This window comes from Gambusia affinis, linkage group LG15, assembly GCF_019740435.1.
Source record: "Gambusia affinis linkage group LG15, SWU_Gaff_1.0, whole genome shotgun sequence".
Classification (NCBI taxonomy): Eukaryota; Metazoa; Chordata; class Actinopteri; order Cyprinodontiformes; family Poeciliidae; genus Gambusia; species Gambusia affinis.
This window is the reverse complement of record NC_057882.1, coordinates 12418937-12438508: the sequence shown is the minus strand read 5'-3', so window position 1 is coordinate 12438508 and position 19572 is coordinate 12418937. Positions and strand designations below refer to the sequence as shown.

Sequence of the window (19572 nt, the reverse complement as noted above, 5' to 3'; positions counted from 1 at the left end):
TTGCTTACTTTTTCCAATTATTGATGTCTGTTTTATTGTACCACGGTGTGATGAGGCTTTTCACCTTTTGGTACCCTTGCTCTGACAGTTACCTTCGACAGTAAGATCACTTAGATTATTTGGAAACTCTCAAAGAAACAAACAACTCTATCGCAAAATATACTTTGCATAGTTTTATTGAAAAAGGAACTACAAGAATTTCAATACATATATTCGGTAGATAAAAACCCAGTATGTTTTGACAGATTTATAATTTAGCAAAACACATCTATACAGTCCCAGCACACCTTGGCTGTTACATCCCTGAGCACAGGTTTTCTGAAGTCTGGCTCGTCCACCTGCTCCAGTCGGCTTTGAGAGGCATCAACACCACTTCCCACCTTTTTGTACAAATGTAATGCGCCTTCTCCTTGGCTTCAGTGACTCATCTCCAGGTATTACTTGCGCAGACTGTCTGCTGACGGTTTCACACCGCCGTCGCTCTGTCCGTCCTCCTCTGCAGAGTCCTCTGAGCTGTTTACCACGGCAGCGCTGAGCGTATGGAGCTCCTCCAAAACGCTCAGCAGTCGCTCTGTGAAGATACAGACAGGCTGCTGGTCAGACCGGAAGCACCTGTGTAAATGTCAGAACTTCAAAAATAAAAATAAAAAAGGTACACGTCAGACACATGCAGGGTTAGGACGTTTATTAATACCTGTAGGTAGATGGGCTCCTGGGAGGTTTTCTTGATTGCGGTGAGGAAGAGAGTTTTGACCGTGCCTATAGACTCCTGTCGGCCATCTTTCAATAACCCTGAACTGGAATAAAGTTATTTTATATGGTGAAGCGAAAATAAAAACATTTCACAGGGTTTTTTTAATTTTTTTGTTTTGTTTGTTTCTTACAGAAGCTGAGTCGTTGCTCTGCTCCGTCCCCTTCGGTTGTTCATTAAATGCTTCGAGCTTCGTCTTGTCAACATCCAAATGTCGGGTTTCTCTCGTCTCATCACGTCTCCTTGCTGCCTCTCTCTGAAACTCCCGCAAAGTCATAACTGCAACAGACAACACGGACATCTCATAAACCACGGGGACAAGCTGGTATATTGCGTCGCTACACACTATGCAAACAAATCCAGGCGTGTTATATCACAGCCTGCATTAAAAATCTAACTTCCTTCTCCTACGCTGAGGATGTGTGTGGCCTGAGGCGGCACTGGGGCCGAGTGCAATACCTGCTTTGGTGTGTTCTCTCCTGGCCACACTGACTTGGACCTCCATCTCTCTCAGTTTCTCTCCACATCGGTTTTCGACCTCGGACACTCTTTCCAGCAAGGCTGAACGAGAAGAAATAATAACGATAATAAAAAAATAAAAATAAAAAAAGCACAACCCAAACCACCACAACAAAGAGGTCAAAGAAACACTGTTTCATGTATGAATCCAACTGCGGGTTGCAAGCACGTCTCCAGTTGACTCCCTGTGATTCCAGCCTTCCTCTTCCCCTTAAAATCTGTTATTCATGTCAGCTTCCGTGTTACGAGTGTAGCTTGGAATCTCGGGTCTCTGCTCCAATCGTTTTTTTATCGTTAGCGCACAAACATCCATGCATTTAAAAGAAATCTAAGGGGACAGAGCCTCACAAAGCAGTGCTCAACTGTGAAAAGAAAAATCGCAAAAAATCTGACAAGTGTGGGGCGCATTTGCATTCCACCCTCCTAATGCTGATACCCCAAATAAAATACAGTGGAACCAATTGCCAAATCTTACACCATTTTGTCAAGTTGTCAAGCTTTATATCTGCACTTAAAGTGAATAATTAGGGTTTTAAAATTAGATTTAGCATGTAGAGCTAAAAGATTGTGAAAACATTTTATTGAATGAAACATTCTATTCATAGAGAAAAGGATTTAGTTTGTGGCCTAATGACAAAAGAAATTACTTAAAATAAAAGCTTTCATTATTAGTGTCGTTCTGCTGAGACATTCACTGCAGAATCTGCATAAAAATATAAAAATACACAGAAAACTTACTCAAACTGTCACTTTTGTTCAAAGTTACTAAGAGCTTCTTAGGAAGCTGTTAGTACAGCCACGTTTCAGGCCTTTGACTTAAACTGACAAATTTGGCAGTGAGAGCACAAATCAGAGCAGCGACCCCATGATAACTGGTTTTACAACAGCCTGCCTATAAACGTGCAAAGAATGGATTAGTCAAAGTATTTTAATGCATATTCTGTTTGAAAGGGTGAGCTGAGACTGCCACCAATAAATGATTCAAACTCATTATAGCTCTGGCCCCACAATAATAAGTACTGGAAAGAGAAGCGCAGGAAAGATTATTTAAAGAACCCCTGTGGAAACTGAAGAGGGCCTCAGAGAACCAGGAATGTAAGTGATTACTAAAGCAAAACGCACCTAAAGCAGCGCCAACTTTAGCCTCTGGGCCACTTGCTTGCAATAAAAAAAGTGCAACACAGTGAGAGGATATTCATCCTACATTTGGATTCGCTTGTTTTGGGACACAGGGAGAGTCAAAAGGGTGAGTCAGTGTGTCGTATGTAGAGATGTTTGTGGCGACGTTCAGCCGGAGCTCAAGGAGAATTCATGCTGTAGCAGCTAACAAGCAGCCCACAGCTATGTGAATGGAGAATGACCGACTCTTTAGAAGCTGGTACGACTCAGGAACCCAATTTCACTGCACCAGAATTTCAGAAAATAATCTGGTGCTACCCAATTAACAATCAAACATAATTATTGTTTCATTTAGACTGATTGTAGCTGGAAAAAAACTGGGTTCCTACAAATATTTCATTTCAATATTCCAGGTTGACTGACCCGAATTTCACTCGGTTTTCCGTCATTCTGAACTCTCAAGCAGACGGGTTTTTATTGTGTTTATGTTAAAAAGAATCAGCCATAATGATGTTCTTAAGTATAGTGTTTTGTTGGGTAGGTTTGGCATCTACTGCATTAGATTGCTGTTTAAGGCAGTGTGGGTCATCACATGTTTGCCTGCCAAATGGTCATCCAGCCATGCCTGCACATCTGCGTCTCATCCACAAGAGTCCTACTTATTCAGAAACAAGCTTCTGATGCAACCTTCTGAAGTACAAAATAAACCAGGAAGAAACCAAACATTTAAATGGTGGTAAGTACATGTAGCTTCAGACAGACAGACAGACAGACAGATAGATAGATTGATTGATTGAAGCAGAATATATATTCTGCTGGAAGCATACTACAGTCCCTACAAAGTCCTTTTAATGCAAGTTTTGGCCAATTTAAACAAAAAACACGACAAACAAAACAAATTTACTCTTTTTATGCATCTATAAACAAAACAAATTTACATGCATTTTATCAAGTTTATGTTTACTGGTGGATATTTTTATTTTTGCTTATGGGGCTGGTTCTTATTTTTCAAATCATTGCAGCTGTTTTACAAGAAGCTGCTACTCTAAGCTGCCTCTTAACAAAGAAAAAAATAGTTAATCTTCTTTGATTCTGAAATCAAAGAAGATTAACTATTCCTGACTTCCTGAATCCAATGTGCTACTAAGATTGTAACAAACCCTCAAATTGTTTCACTACAGCTCCTGGTTACCTGGGTCTACATGTGTGACCCCAAGTGTGAAGTACGACCAGAGGAGGAAAAATAAGGGAGAGATGAAAAAAAAGGGCAGTGAAGGATCCTAAAATAGCCGCTGCCTCACCATGCTCGCTCTGCTCTTGCTGGCGAAGCAGTTCACAGCGGAGTCTCTCCAGACTGGCGTTGCTTTCCTCCAGCTGGGCTTGGATCTCCTGCAAGCTTTGCTCAGCCTGCTCCTTAGCAGCCACAGCCAGCCTGACCTCCGTGCAGCTGTGTTCCCGGTCCTGCTGCTGCTGCCTCACTTTACTCTCATCTGTGAGGGACATGAAAAAAAAAAATATCTTACAAAAATCACATTCATCAGCTTAAACATGGACTCATAGTAAATTATAAATGACATTTTATCAAAAGGGTCTCACATTGTTCTTTTAGGTCGGCCAGGGCTTTCTCGATGAGCTGTGGGGTTCTTCGGAGCTCTTGAGCGAGTTTGTCTCTCTCTTCGCACACCGATCTGTGCTCGATCTTCAAGTTTCTGATGCTGCCAGGCAACAAGAACCAAGACGGACGAGAAAAGGGGTAGAGACTTTAGGCTAAAAGAACCATTAAGAGAAAGTTACTTTCTGTTTGCATTGCTTTGTAAAAAAACAAAAAACAAACAATCAATGTTTCACAATTCTTTACAACCATGACATTCAAGAAAAAAAAAACAACTAAAATTTCAAATTCTACCTGTCGTTATCCTGTTCCAAGTGTTTGGAAGCTTGCTCTACTTTCTTCAGAGCTGTCCTCCTCATGACCAAACCTGCAAAGCAAAACGTGTGATGAACTTTCTCTTCTACATAAACGCCAGCCACATAAAGCTAATAACAATCAACAACCGCCTCCAGCGCATCACTACCTTGGATTATCTCCACTCTCCTATTAGCAAAACAAAGTCTCAGTCCACAGCTGCTCAGCCTTGCTTTAGCTGCTTCCACTTCTGCCAGCTTGATTTCAAATTGCTGTTTGAACCTGTAATTCAGGAATTAGCTACATTAAAAAAATTAAGTTTGATAAAAACACTTGAGAAATCCTGATGATGTCATTGTACCTCTGAAGAGCCTCTGTCAGTGTTTTATTGTCCGTCTCTACCGTCAGGTTCTGTGACTTCAGTTTCGTGTTTTCTTTGTGAGCCTTAGCCAGATTCTGTTTTAATGTCTAGAATGAAAAAAATAACACATCTGTAACAGTATATGCAGGAAAAAATCTGTTAAGGTCACTTTTTTCAGATCTCTTCCATTCTTACAAAGTTTTTGCGCGGTCAGCATCACGTATCACGATGCTGACCGCGCTTGTGATGAACACACCTTTTCCCGTTCCCTAACTAGACCCAAATGTGTGGTGCGTCATCAGGTTTCACACATCGGCTGCTCTGGTTCTCACCTCATTTTCCACTCTCTCCAAGTCCAGCTCAGCTATTCTATCATGCAGACTGTGCTGAAGCACGCTCGCTCGGCGCTGCTCCTGCTGGAGCTGCAGCTCCGTGGATCTCACCTGAAACGAGCGACAACTCCCGTTATCCCCCATTCAAACGTTCTGGACTAGACAGATAAAGTTTTACATACTTCTGAGAGAAGTTTGTCCTTCTCTCTTTGCATCTCGATGTCTTTTGAGCGAAGCTGGACGCACAGCTTGAATACTTTCTCCCTCCACAGGTGAAGCACCTGAAGGCCCCCACATCCACTCTTCATCAGAGGATCTCCTGAGGTCTGCAAGAAACTCAAACATCAATAGCTATAGCCAAAGCTCAACATAATTACAATAATTTCAGAGTGTTATATTTATTTCCAAAGGTGGACATTTATGAAGTTTACAGTAGAAGGCAGAAGTTTGTTTTAACGACTGACTTCTCCACAGATTTAGGTACCATCTGTAAAGATATTTATATTGTTGTATAAGTAACCTTAACATTTGATTTAACTGTTTTCCTATGACTACAGAGCTGTAGGTCCTTGAACTTCCACCAGTTCAAAGCAAAACTTTGGTCATTTAAGGCTGTAAATTGGTTAAACTGTCACTATGTCCCGACAGTTTAATATGAGACAGATAATCTGTGAAGAAAAACAAAAAAACAATCAAGCTCCTCTGCCTCCTCTCTGTGGTTCAGACGCCATCTTCAGAAATACACTGTTTGTTCAGAAACAACCAATAAGAGCCCGGAGGAGGGTCTTAGAACTGTTAATCATCCTCATGTATGCATGACTCAAACCCTCCCCCCCCTGGCTCTCTGCCACAACATGGCCTCCCATGAAAGCTAAGTAGCAGAGCATGGCCACTGATAATGGCGGATAAATGGTTTTCCTGGAACCCTGAAGTCTGAATCCATCTACTGACACGTGTTTCCAGGAATTTAACTTTATGGTCAGTGCTTTATTATGCAAGAGCGCATCCCTGAAGGGCAACTTCCTCTTTAAAAGATGACAATTTCTTTACACTTAAGATTTTAAGGCATTAAGAAATTTTCAAAGCAACGTTTAGCTTAACTACCTATATATATATATATATATGATGGAATTCAAAACTTAAAATGTTGAAGACAACTTATATATATATATATATATACATATATATATATATATATATATATAAATATATATATATATATGTCTAATTTTTGCAGCACAATTCAAGCCAGCTGAGGGAATTGTGCCTTTGTGTTTTTGTTTGACATTGTTCCTCTCCCCACTTAAACCCTCTGTGACCTCCAATGAAAAAATTAGCAAGTTAATGATTTATTTAGCCTCCCTCCACATTTAGTGGCCCCCCTGAGAAATTTGTGTGAAAAGCTCTGGAAAAAAAATACATCTTTTATATCACCGGTTTAACCTCACCAAGAAATTTTAGAAAAGTCCAACTTTTAATTTGAGCATTTTTTTTTTCAGCAGGAAAAAAATCCCCCCAAAAAAAACAAAACAAATAAAATAAACAAATAAAAAGAAAAGATTTACTACAATTGTTTGTTGTTGGTTTTGTTTTGTTTGTTTTATTACAAAAACATTGGTAACATAATACAACAAGGTGGAAGAATACAGAGAAAGAACTTTTAAGTAGTTCCTCTTTGCACATTCTCTCTAGATTATCCAGAGTCCTGAATCTTTTTTTGAAGCTTGAAGGGGAGCTTTAGAAGAACAACTGTTTGTGGCACTTCACACAAAATATATACATTTATCTTTAACCTTTTTACCAGAGGTGCTAAAACATTTTCCTTCACACCTGGATGTTCCAGTAAGATTTTCTTTGAAAACATTACAGATGGCTACGGAGATGCAGCAAATGCTGCTCATAGTGTTCAGTTAAAAGGCTTCTGACCTGCATTGCTGTGCAGAGGAGGGGGAAAAAAAACAAAACACTCACAGTTTTCACTATCTCCTCTTCTTGGAGGGCAAGAATCTCATTCACAGAGTTAAGCCTGACTGTCAGAAGCTCTGTGGTCGTCTCAAGAGCCACTTTCTCTTTGCTCAGCCTCTGCAAAATAGACAAGATTAGAACAGAAAAGCTGTGGATTATTGTGATACAAGTGTCGCTGCATAAATGAGGTTTTCACTTGCTTAGTTACGGCTTCTTTTAATAATGTGAGAAGATAAAATAAAAGTGTCACGCGGCAACATCGCGGAGGTTCATTTGATCAGTGTAGTTTAGATTCTCTTCACCTCAACGGCTTCATTTAATCGCTCTCTCTCTCCTTCCTCGGGGGCGAGCTGGCCGATGTAATTTCTGAGGCTGTGCAGTGTTGCAGATTGTGTCTCAAAGGCTTGTCCCATTTGGCTGAAATATAAGCAACATTATCAGACAAAGAGGAAAACAAGGGAATCTCGCTACAAAGTGCTTCAGATGCTTTGCTCCATTTAGCTCTAAATTAATTGTGGGACCTTAAATGTTCTCTCAGCCCGTCTCTCTCTGTAGATATCTCCACCAGAGCATTTTTCAGCTGCAGCACTTCAGTGGTCAGTGCCTGAAGTCTGTCCTGCAGGTCATTGTTTGCTTTTCTGGCTGCACCCAGGTCCTCACAATGGGATACATTCAACTGCTGAAGCTGAGCGAAAGAGAGGAGAGAGGCAAACAAGGACAATTTTAGGGCACCAACAAATAATGATGCAATAGCTTAAGGTGAAGGTTTCACTCCACTTGCTTCACCGTTTCAGCTCAGCTGAGTTGATACCACCTAATGAGCATTTGCTAGTCATATAGCTTTTGCCTAAAAGGAACATCATTACAATTTGGATATAAAAAGTTTAGGATTATGACTGTTTATATTTCCTAAACAAAAAAAAAAAAAGATTAATGTCATACCTCCAGTTCATGTTTCTTCTTCAATTCTTCATTTTGCTCCATCAGTCTGAGACTGTGCTGTTTGGCCTCCTCTTCAGCTAGCAACCGGCTCATTTCGGCCTTAAGAGCGAGCTCCCTGGATAACTCCTCGTTCCTCTCTGCATCTCTCCTTAGCTCACTGGACTCTATTTGCAGTTTTTCAACCTGCAAAAGAGATGTCAGCTCAAACAACAGAGCAAAACAACAAAAACACCCTTAATTTCTGAGTCTTATCATGTTAAAACCTGCTAAATGAAAGGTCACCGTAGGCTATTAGTAAGACTGAAAGCTGTATTAAAAGCGCAGTGTCTTGCAAAGATGAGTGTTACAAGATGAGCGTAACTCCCAGGTGGCTGTTGTCTGCTGGAGTGTCGAAATGAAATGTTTTGTCAGTCAACATCATTACCTGTAAGCTCATTTCCTCCTTCTGCTTACTGCTGAGACGGAGCTCCTCTCTGAGTCGGTCGAGTTCAATCTTAGCCTTTGACAGTTCTCCATGCATCATTTCCATCTCCTGCCTCTGTCTGCTCCCACATTAGGTTGATTGAAAAGAAAATATTTATTTACGGCTCACAGTTGATAAATGTGCAAGTTCAAAAGTGTCACAATCCAAAGAAAAAGATTAATTATGATCATTTTTACAATTAATAATTAAAATAACATTTTGAATAAATAAACATGTCAATATTTAATTAAATATGTAATTAAAGTGAGGAATAAATAAAATTTTGAATGTAACTGTAACTCTATGTAAAAGTATAGACACTGGCTGGTCAAAAGTATACACAGTGACTGACCATTTTATTAAAGTGGCCGTATAATGTATTGTTCTGACACATAATGCCATTTTATAGCACAGTCAAGTAACTGTTAAATTCAGTCTTTTTAAAAAGCTGATACGACTTTTAAAAAGTTTGACTTTGAAATTTGAGGCATTGAAATTGGGGTTGTCACTTTAAGAAACTCCTACTTTTTCTGAAACTTCGCCTTAAGGAAGTCATCACAACAGCTCTCCTCTGTTATTAATCCTTTAAAAAAGATTTTGCCAGAATTTCACTGAGAAGTATGTTGTCTAATTAGCTCAGCAGATGTGCAGTTACAGCAGATGTTTGCTAATTGCTGCTGGCCAGTCTGAAGGAGCTGAATGGAGGGAGTCGCAGAGGAGGACCGCATTGTGAGGCGGAACCTCGGAAGCTTGGAAATTGTGACTCTGAGGAGGAGCTGCATCTCTAAGGCGGCACAAGAGCCACCATGGCGTTTTGCACAGCACCATGGTGCTTTGTGAATGGCTGAACAGCTGGAGTAGAACAGGTCTATGTAAAAAGGTGGCTGGTTATTTTATAATTTTTTCAATTTGTACGACATAGTTTTTTTACTGGGATGTAGCACACAACAAACCTATTTTAACTACTACAGAGGAGCTAATTGGCTAAACAGCATAGCAACCTCACTTTTGACCAATCATCTTGATTGGAACAGTTTTAGCCCCGCCCCCTGACTTTAAATTCGGAAGACTGGCAGATTAAATGAGCTCGTTCATGTGCTGCATGAAATATTTAATTTACTAGGGATACTACTAGTATTTTAGTTGCTATTTGCAACTAAAATAAACATTTAAATTAATATAAACTTCACACACTATTTTGCAATTACCTTTTATTTACAAACACTTTATGACACATATGAATCTATTGCTTTATTTATTAATTGAATTGTGGCACTTTTGACTCTCCCTAAAGTCGAACAAATATAAAAGTAAACTACGACAAAATTTAAATGCACAACATGAACTGTTCCGATACCTGCTCAAAGTGACGTCCTTGTCTCTCAGTTCTTCCCTGTACCTCTCTGATGTCTCCTTTAGGGCCTCTACTTGACCCTTTGACCTCTCAGCTTCGGTCTTGAGCTTCTCTGCCTCCTGTAGCCACTCCGAATCCCATCGAGACCACTGTTCACGCCACTCTCTAGAAATGCATTAGCAGAGAGTATAACATCCAACCCACCTGTGCTTATTTTATGGCTGACAATATTTCAAAGAAACACAACGGAAATACCTAGTTCCAACATCTGACAGGGGATCTACAGACATCCTTCCTCTTCTGCTGTTTCCTTGTAGCATCATGATTCTCTGATTTTCCTTCTTCATCTCAAACATTTCCTGCTGGGTCTGTGTGATGGCGAGCCATGGTTTGACAATGCTGGGAGCCCCTGGTGGTGTTCTTGTTATTGCTTGGTTCACCCAGCGCGTGTGTGGAGGATGTGGTTGGGATGTTGATCCTGAGGCTGTCTGTGCTTCAGTAGATGGGACAGTCGATGCAAAATGTGACGGAGGCACAAGATCCTCCTGAATATTCCCTAAATTAAGTTACACAAAGTATAAATAGACATGTTTTAACGAGCAGTACAAACCATCACTAAGTGTTCCTTGTTTTACAAAGCAAAACCTGATCAAATCCACAGCTGTTCAAGATGCTGTCTCATATTCTCACATTAACCAGAATAAACTAACAGGGTTTTCAAAGAGTACACAGGACAAAAAGCTGCTAACTTTGCTTTGTGTGGATTTCAGTAGATGGCATCCTAAGGGGAATCAACACAGTCGATTGAAGCTGTACAAAACATTGAACTTCTAAAACAATCATATTAGAATAATTTAACCAAACAAAGTGTTTTTAGAGCTGCTTGACTTGAAAGGATAACTGAAAATTTCTAGACAATAAAATCTGCCAATTCCAGTCTGAACTTGTTTTCTTCACAAACTGCTCTACTGTAAAAGGTTTCTGCAAAAAGTTTAATTTAAAACCACTGAGACGGACCTATGTAAATTGTGAAAATTTACTGAATAAGTTAATCATTTATATTTAGCTTACTTGAAAAACGAAACATGATAACTCTAACTTTGCCACCTCAAATGTGTGCTTTTATGTGTGACTTCAATTATTTTAGACCCAGGACACATAACTTTAACACTAACAATATATGGCAGGTTCAAAAAAACTGTAGATTCAGTATGGAAATTTCCGTTTTCCATTCAAACCTTGTTACATACTTGAATGGAAACTTTCTTACGACTAAGTGATAGGGAATAACATAGGAACATTTCGATTTTAACTCCCAGACGTTACAGTAAGCCCGTTTCAGAAGCAGATTAATTGACAGTGTTATTGTGATGCTTCATGGGGCTTGTAGTTTTGTCACAGAGTAAAACAAGGCACATTTCTATGCCAAAGCTTAAATGATTAAACAGCCAAGAAAATAATAGATCGACAGCTAGATCAACAGATTTACAGAAGCAATGATTGAGCAAATGTGCAAAATTAAGACAAATACTACTCAAGGCATTGTATTGAAAAAGCAGGCCATCATAGTAATAAATTGAGATTTTCACATTTAAAACCTTCAAAGCTGTTATATTTTCTAAAATTCCAAACACCGTTCATGCACTTGGTTCAAACAGCAGCAGTCGTTCAGAGTACAAATAAACATCTTTGAAGGACGAATGTGAGTGAAAGCATGCAAATATATAATTTTATATTAAAAATATATATATTCTTTTTAAATAATTGAGCAATTGACTTATTTACGTGATGTCACTAGAAGCATGTTTGCAGTGAAGCACTTTAAAGGCTGGGGTGGGTTTTATCGAGACTAAATAATTGATGAACAAAACAATACAAAATCTGACTGTGACATGATGTTTTTAAGAGATACCTATTAAAAACAGGCATGTAGGGTAGATGGGACCCTTCCCTTGGGAGTTAGTAGGGAAAGCTAAACCGAGATTAATCTAATATGAAGTTGAAATAAAGTTATACGGAACATACTTGGTGTAGTGAAGTCAGTTGGCACTATAAGCCTCTCCTTTCCGAAAACGTGCTTTTCCATGTGCAACAGGAGACTGAAAATCCTACAGAAAAAGGGGCACTGTTGGAGTTGTTCGGGCGAATCTTGCTGTTTTACTCTCCGTCGTGTGACATCAGTCCTCGTTGCCGTAGTAACGAGTTATAGCATACTGGAGGTGACCGTTAGCATTACATTTTAACTTTAGCTTTACGCTCAAAACACACTTGACATGAGGACGTTTGTTTAGAAGCATGTCTTAATATTTTAGCAAACAACGTTCAAATGCTTCTTCAGCAACAAGCGCAGTGCATCACGGGAAAGTGGAAGTAAGTAACTTCCTTCCCTAAGTACAGTCTCGCAGGTTTTAGCTTCTCAGTACATGAAGCGCTTGACTGACATACAGTTCTCACAGGTACTGGTAGCACAGTTTGGACCTTGCGTATTTATTTTGCGCTTGGTAAGCATAAAAGTTTATATAGAGCTTAACAACATCAGGACCAGGAAAGATTAGCTATTCAAACCCATTGGTGCGTTATCACATACTTTTAAAGGAAATGCGGAGAAAACGTCAAGAATGCAATAAAAGTCCTTTTTATTATTATTTGTAACTTTTAAATTTGTATTAATTCATAATGCAATTCAAATCAATTAAAACATTTGATATAATACAATTGAAATGTTGGACAATTTTTAAGTAATTCCAATTAAAAAATAACAAAAACCATAAAAAAGAATTCCAATGCATTTTCTTCAAAAGCACAGTGTGAATGCTGTAAGATGAATGTATTTGGTCAGAATTGCTGAATAATTTGAAGTAAATTGCAGAAATGTAAGAATTGGACAAAATGCATATAGAAAAACTGTTCTGCTGTACAGACACATAGCAGAAAGGAATAGCAAAGAGCTACTGTATCTTTGTTGAAGGGTTGTAGAGTCGTAGGGTTTAAAATTTGAATGCAAAAACTTATAAAGCTGTTTTCTGCTTTTAATATGTTTTATGATTCAATTTTGAGTGCTGTTAGGGTGCTATTGATCTCTGAATTTATTTTCATATTTGTTATCTATACTCATTGACTGTTTTTATGCCTTAAATTGTAAATACATCTCCCTCTGACCAAAAGATCAAAATCCAAACTTCATATGAACAGGAAATACATGTATCTTGTGCTTTATATTTTCCTCAGGCAACAACAGCAACCATTTCTATCTGCACTTACTAACAGTATATCCTGTTCCCCACCGCTGCCATGACCCACTTTCCCCCTGGGGGTTCATTAAAGTTTAATCAAATCTAATCTATTTATGCTTTATTCAAGGGACAAAGAGACATTTTAGTTCAACTCATTTACATAGCTGATCACATATAGATTCAAAAGAGAGGGAAAGAACAGTTGCAACTAATGAATAATTACCTTTAATAAAAACAAACGTATTGGGCACCATAAAGAGAGATTAGGGGTGGCATAAAGGTTGTGTATCTTATATGATTTAGTAATGAAGTACTGCACAAGAGGTGCTTACTGAACACAGTAGGAGAGCTGGAAATGTTAATATGCACCTTTGAACTAAAGCTGTATCCCTCTGGCACAGGGCTCTCTGCAGAAGGTCCTGAAGTACAAAGCAGAGGAATAAAAGAATTAGAATGAGCCATCAGGAACAGAATGAATAAGATCTCTCACTCATCAAAATCAGGCCTTCGGCTGAGGAGAAACCATAGCTGATTGGAGCATACTGATAAAGTCAAGCATCAGATAGTGAACTGTCAACAAAAATATTCACTTCTATAGATCTGAAGTCAGAATATCTCATCATTGTGATTTACTTCATGTCACCATGAGTCTCTTTCATTTTTATGACAGGTTTTGAGAAAGCAGTGTTTACAGTTCTTTTTTTTAATTCTATTTTACCTATCATCTCTATTTATTAGTCTAACAACTATTGTACAATGCCAAAATAAGCACTATATAAATATGTTCTTACATAAAATGTTCCATAAGTTATGCCTTATGTGACTGCATATGAAAAATCACAAATAAAAACTATTAATAAAGAAATCAATGCTCCAAAATGTGGCGTACATAGGCTCTAAAGGAAATGTTTTGTGATCGGAAAGTCACATCTTCCTTTAACTGTACCAAATCAGTGACAAAACTATAAATTAGTATTGGAATACAGCTTTAATAGATACATGTCTTTATTCATATAACAAAAATCCTACGTCCTCAATTCAGCTTACATATTTTCTATGTTTCAAAAGAAAAAGGCTGCCAGGAAAACTTGTTATTCCAATGGAGTCCCACCTTTACTGTGTTCTCTGTGTGGAACCTGGAGACACCCCCTAAGCAGATCTCCTAACACCAGGAGGTTGTTTCCAGTTTGATGGAAGAAGTCCTCAAGTTCCAAATGTGAGTAAAGAAACATCACATTTGCAGAAATGCAAATGTTTTCATGGCAAAGTAATACAGCACAGTCGTCCCCCTTTTTGTGACAAAAACTGGAACTACTTTACTTTGCACTGTTACGAGTGCAACAGAAAAACATTTGAAATAGTGGAAAGAGAAATGGTTTATGAAATTAAAAATAGAAATCTAAATAGTGCACATGTGTAATCTGACAGACACATTTGCAATACTTGTAGAACCACCTGTTTTGAAGTATGCATATAAGCTCACAGCTCAAGCTCCATCTCTGAACACCCATTTTCAAGTCTTTCTTCAGATTATTAATTGTATTTAGGACTATAACCATTATTTAATTTTTTACATGAAAACATTTTAATTTAAACGATTCCATCGTAGCTCTAGACGCTTTTGACCTCAACAACATTGTCTTAAGTCTTGTGCAACCACCAAAAGATTTTTCTTCAAAGTTTGTCCTGCCTTTAACTCCGTCCATCTTCCTATTACCTTTATCCTGGCTAAACGTCCTTAGTCCCTGACACCCAACTCGTCACTTCACCCCTTCACCACAGCATGCTCCCAACGCTCGTTTTGATTTATCATGATTGTACGATTAACTCTATTTGATGACGTTTAATCAGCCTGTTATTGCTGAGAGAAGCAGTAATAATGCTTCTCTCAGCTCCGAGATGAAAGCCTTTCCCCAACTAGAACAACATAAAAGTCTATTTTGTGTTGTTCAGCAATAAAATGTAACTAATTAATGCAACTGGAGGTAGCCAAAATCCCTGTAAGTTATTCTTTTTTTAAGATCCATATATTTGTGTTTGTTGGGCTTTCATTTCAGTGCTCTACAATCCCAGCTATAAAATATCTTACCAAAAAATAAGTTAACTGCATTGGATTTTCAAAAACGTTCTATCAAAATAAATTAAAAATATATATCGCGATAAACTTTAACTTTATTTTTTTCCATCCTTACCATGCCTCAAATGCATTTCTGCTGGCAAGAATAAAGATGAGGCGTCTTATGGATCTCTCTTAACAATGTCTTTCTTTTTGAAAGCCGTATTTTTTTTTAATTGCGTGACTAATAGTTTTCGTCTCCACAGACCTGAGCTGTGGATCTGTGCAGGTCCTCCTGAGTTACAATGGGAAACCCGGCAAGGTCAGTCAGTTTAAGTGAACAGCTGTATCTGTAGATTTACAGTTTATTACCCTTTAACCTTTTATTGGAACTGAGTCTCTGACCCATCTGTTGTGTTCCATGGTTTTTATCAGCTGGATTTATACTGAAACGATGTCACACATATGGGCTTTACTTGTCTCAAGCAATGCAACAAAACTACATATTTCCAGTTGTGACGTGACAAAACTTTAACAAGTTCACAAAGTCTTAATAGTTTCACAGAGACGTCTAAAATGCTTGTGAAAACATCGCAACAGTCGTCATGGTTTGATCGGGCTCTGTCATTTTGACACTTTAGAAGAGTGTTTAAATTATTAACTGCTACTGTGGGGCTTACTGCGTTTCATTAGGAAAGAAAACTTCAAAACAAAGAACACTGGCTGTGTTAGCCAACCCTTTGGTCACGGAAGCTGCTTTCCTTTATCCCCAATCAAGCTGATTCAGCCTACACTTAGGGTTTGTGTGGAGAAAGTGTCAATGACTGCAAATATGTGGACCGGAAAGTGTGTCTTTAATTAAAATGTCTCAGTATGCAAATGAATTTGGACCCTTTATATGTGACAGGGGTGCTAATAAGCACCGTGCATGCACACATAAAAAAGAGGAACAATATGATACCACAGGGAACATGCGCCTAACTTGCTTACAATCAGCCTCATGCATTAAATAATATACTTTAGCCATAGCAGAAATGCTATAGAAACTCATCTTTCAAACAGTGCATCAGCTTTTGAGCGTGTATGAAAAAACAAAACAAAACAAAAACCCCAGTTTAGTTTGTGTTAAAAGCTTTTGTACGGTAACTGAGTTTGAAAAAAATGCTGGCCAGCATTTCTCCCAAGAAGTGTGAAAATCTCTCTTCACTTATGCATCACATGGCCACAGGGCATTATTAAAAAAAGAAAAGTATCTGGGGGAATGTCTGCTCTGTCAGCAACTGTGTCTGGCCCACACAAACTACTTACTGTAGGTTAGTGAGTAGTTGCCGTGGATCTTTGATACCATTTTCTATGTTTATACTGGGAGAAGAGTGGAGGTTTGAACTAAGTAGAGCGTTCTATTCTGGGCACAGTGCAAGAAGCAAAAATCACTTTACTTTCCTCACTTTTACACCTTCTTTTAAAACCCTTACACTGTCATGACAAGGCTAAATTAACACCTGAATATCCTACTGTGTAGATAAAAATAACCCATAATATAACGTGCCTAATACAGCAAGGGAGTTCAGGTACAGGTACAACTTATTATTTCTTTAATACATACAGAATCTTGTAAAAGTATTCTCACCCCTTGGACTCCTTTCCATTTTTTCTTAATATCACCACAGACCACAGTGGATTTGAAGATTGCAGTGAGATATTAAAAGCTTGGGATATTATTATTATGCTATAAATTTCTCCTTTACCCTAGGTCTTAGTGTTGCCATTTAGGAAATTACACAGTTGAACAATATTTACAAATTTGGTTATTTCTGAAGGCAAATGATTGCACTGGATTTTGTTATGGGTATCTCAGAAGGGGAGCAAGCAAACGCTTCCTGTATTTTTTATTTTTTATTTTTTTTTTAATCAAATCCATTTTCATGTTAACGTCTATTTATATATAAAAGTTCAAAAGCTATGAATACTGTCACAAAGTAGCGAACACTTCATATGAATGTTTCCATCCCTATTTTTCTAGGGTGCATTCATTTTTCTTCATGGTCACAGTAAGCTGAAACGCTGTCGCCAATGCAAACCGTGTATTCCAAATGCACGGCATCATCTCTCCTTGCAGACCTGCTCACCTCTTGAATAGCCTCACTCTTTTTTTCCTTTCTCTCTCTCTCTCTCTCTCTCTCTCGCTCATTCGGTCAAAAGCAGATGGGTTGCACCCGTCAACAAAGCGCTGGGCTCGCATGAGTTCTGTCCGAGGTCGAAGGTGTTTAGTTGATGGTTTGTAAATTGGAAATGAGTCAGGTTCCCCCCCTCTCCCCCTCTCCCTCCTATACTGTTTTATTTATTTTATTATTATTAGTTTTTGGGGATGGGGGGGATTTAATGCGCTGGCGTATCCCGGTGGTTGCCTGGTAACGCGCTGGCAGTGGGCGCCGTAGAGAGATCTGTGTGGTGGGCGCTCCATTAAAACCGTTGGCGCTCCTGACCTTGGCGTCGTGAATGCGCAAAGCACACAGGCTGTGCGAAGCAGCAGATAAGAGCGCAGATCCGTGTGTTTGACATCCTAAAGCCGGAGGAATATTCTATACAGATCCTCCCCACCATCACCACCACCATCACCTCCTTCTCCCCTTTCTCCAGCTCCGTGTCTTGCATCCTGACTGACGGGAATGGTATGGAGGAAAATGTTGGGATGGAGCGCGTTTCAGCTGGTGTAGAAGCAGGTGAGTTAACCTAATGATGCTGTTTTTTTTTTCTCTCTCTCTCTCTTCCGATAGACGAATCTCTGTCCTGATTGATAGCTGACAGCTGAGGTTGATTGTTCCACAAACCCTTTGCTCTGTTATGCATTGGTTTCCTTTACACTCTCGATATTTTCCTTCCACGTTGTCCGATATTTTTCCCCCACCGTCCTAGACCTAGATTAAACAAGCTTCCCAGTCACACCGTGAGACACCGCGCACACACACACTACAGCAGTTTTGACGATGCTACGTGGGCTGTGGCTTGGTTTTCTCTGTGGGTTTGGATCCTTGCGTTAATTTATGAAGCTGTGATTATTATGCTGAGTGCTCCCTACATGCCCTTATCCATGCATGCATCCATCCCCACTCCTGTCTAGTCCACTGGCAAATTCGGGTGGGGGGTGGGGTGTGGGGGATTTGGGGACACCGTTTGTTCCAAGCCAGTCGGATTACAAGGACATTGTGCAGCCTGGTCCCGTTGTTTGAAATCATCTCAGCTGCTTTCATTTCTAGCCTCCCCCCCCCCCCACACCCTCAAAGGTATCAAAACCCTTACAGTCGATGAGATGTCCCACAAATTTTTATTTGCACTGAATAGGTGTTGAACTGTGTGCTTGTTGTCGATGCTGTAGGTGTAGAAATAGCATTGGAAGAGTGAAACATGATTATAGCAATCCCTCTAATGGGTTTGTAACCCTGGATCGAGTCAGCTAAATTGGAGTTTAAGGGTTTAAGGATTTTCCTATATGAAACAGGGGCGCCTCCAGAAAGTTTATTCATTTACCGACCCCCAAACCCCCAGGAAAAACTAAATAAAATAAATAATCCACCAGACTTTCAGAAGCTTTATTATGTTGTTATTAAATGATGGATGTGAGGGGCTGGTAAGTGATTAGCCGACGTTCAAATGAGCTGCTAAGTAAGTAATGAATAAATAATACATTAATGAAAGTATTCATACGTTAATAAATAAACAGTTGTTGAAGACAATTGCTCCAGCCATCGCTCTCCTTATCCCGCTCTCTGTGGGCGCCACTGTGGGAAGTAATTCCTCGAACTAACATGGCACAATTATAAACATCTGGCTGTGGTGTAGCTGTAAAGCATTAAGATTTAGTTTTTTGGGGGGGCTATGCTGTTTATTAAATTCTGGGCTTACTGTTTGTTTAAGCTGCCCAGTCAACTTAACCCATAAAATGTTCACCGTGAAGCTTTTTATCCTTCTTTCCCATTATAGATTAGAAAAGTGCATGTGAATAATGTCAGAATGCTTTATAATAGATGTACTGATAAAGCAAACCATTTGAACTTAACTAATGCAATAGGCAAATTGGTACGCCTTAAAAAATATGTCCATCCATGTTCTATAACGGATGGACTGATGCCGATCTCCAGTGGTCAAAGAGGTGGGGTACACCCTGGACAGATCTCGTTCAATGACAATCATTTAAAAATGAACAAAGAAAATAAAATAAAAAAATGTCCAAGAGCCACATGGTAACTGGAGAAGCTGCAGAAATTGGCTGCATTGTGCTGTTGGAATGTGCTTCATCAGCATGGACAGGGAAACTGGTCAGTGTGACACCTGAGGAACACAACAACCCCAAACACACACCCACCCAGAGCTTTAATAGAATGACTTAGACCTATTTTGGAATGACCTAGTCAAAGTCCAGGCCCAAATCTAATTGAGAATCTGGGGCAAGACTTAAAGATCACTTTCCATCTAATCAGACTGAGCTTGAGAAAGTTTGCAGAGATGAATATGGAAGCAAGTCTACCTCTAAATATGCAGTGTTGCTAGTTACATACCTAAAACTAATTGCT

General features: G+C 39.1%; 2 protein-coding genes across 7 annotated transcripts in view; one reads left to right on the top strand and one right to left on the bottom strand.

The window, feature by feature from the left end:
• Positions 1-166: 166 nt before the first annotated feature.
• Positions 167-11837, bottom strand: cchcr1 (coiled-coil alpha-helical rod protein 1). Of its 2 annotated transcripts, none has more exons than XM_044140265.1 (19): positions 11738-11837; positions 9968-10268; positions 9716-9877; positions 8320-8437; positions 7896-8078; positions 7475-7638; positions 7256-7370; positions 6960-7070; positions 5171-5314; positions 4989-5099; positions 4657-4763; positions 4465-4577; positions 4296-4368; positions 3986-4104; positions 3691-3879; positions 1211-1312; positions 885-1030; positions 695-797; positions 167-612 (listed from the first exon to the last, which is right to left on the bottom strand). In XM_044140265.1, the coding sequence occupies exons 1-19, from the start codon at positions 11796-11798 to the stop codon at positions 560-562; spliced, it is 2475 nt and encodes an 824-aa protein (XP_043996200.1). In that variant the 5' UTR covers positions 11799-11837; the 3' UTR covers positions 167-559. The 2 variants fall into 2 exon arrangements, with proteins under 2 accessions (XP_043996200.1, XP_043996199.1); XM_044140264.1 differs by having other exon boundaries at positions 168-571.
• A 156-nt stretch (positions 11838-11993) lies between these two features.
• The window catches only part of LOC122844621 (neuroligin-3-like), a 30598-nt gene continuing 23019 nt past the window's right edge, over positions 11994-19572 (top strand). The window contains exons 1-3 of one of the 5 annotated variants that reach the window (XM_044140267.1): positions 11994-12082; positions 14014-14161; positions 17642-17724. Coding sequence is in view for 1 of the 5 variants with exons in the window: in XM_044140271.1 (XP_043996206.1) it covers positions 14136-14161; positions 15268-15323 (82 nt within the window). In the remaining 4 variants the exon portion in view is untranslated. Of the gene's footprint in view, positions 12083-14013; positions 14162-15267; positions 15324-17261; positions 17725-19572 lie in introns of those variants that run through there. The other 4 variants (XM_044140271.1, XM_044140268.1, XM_044140266.1 and 1 more) reach the window with 4 other exon arrangements.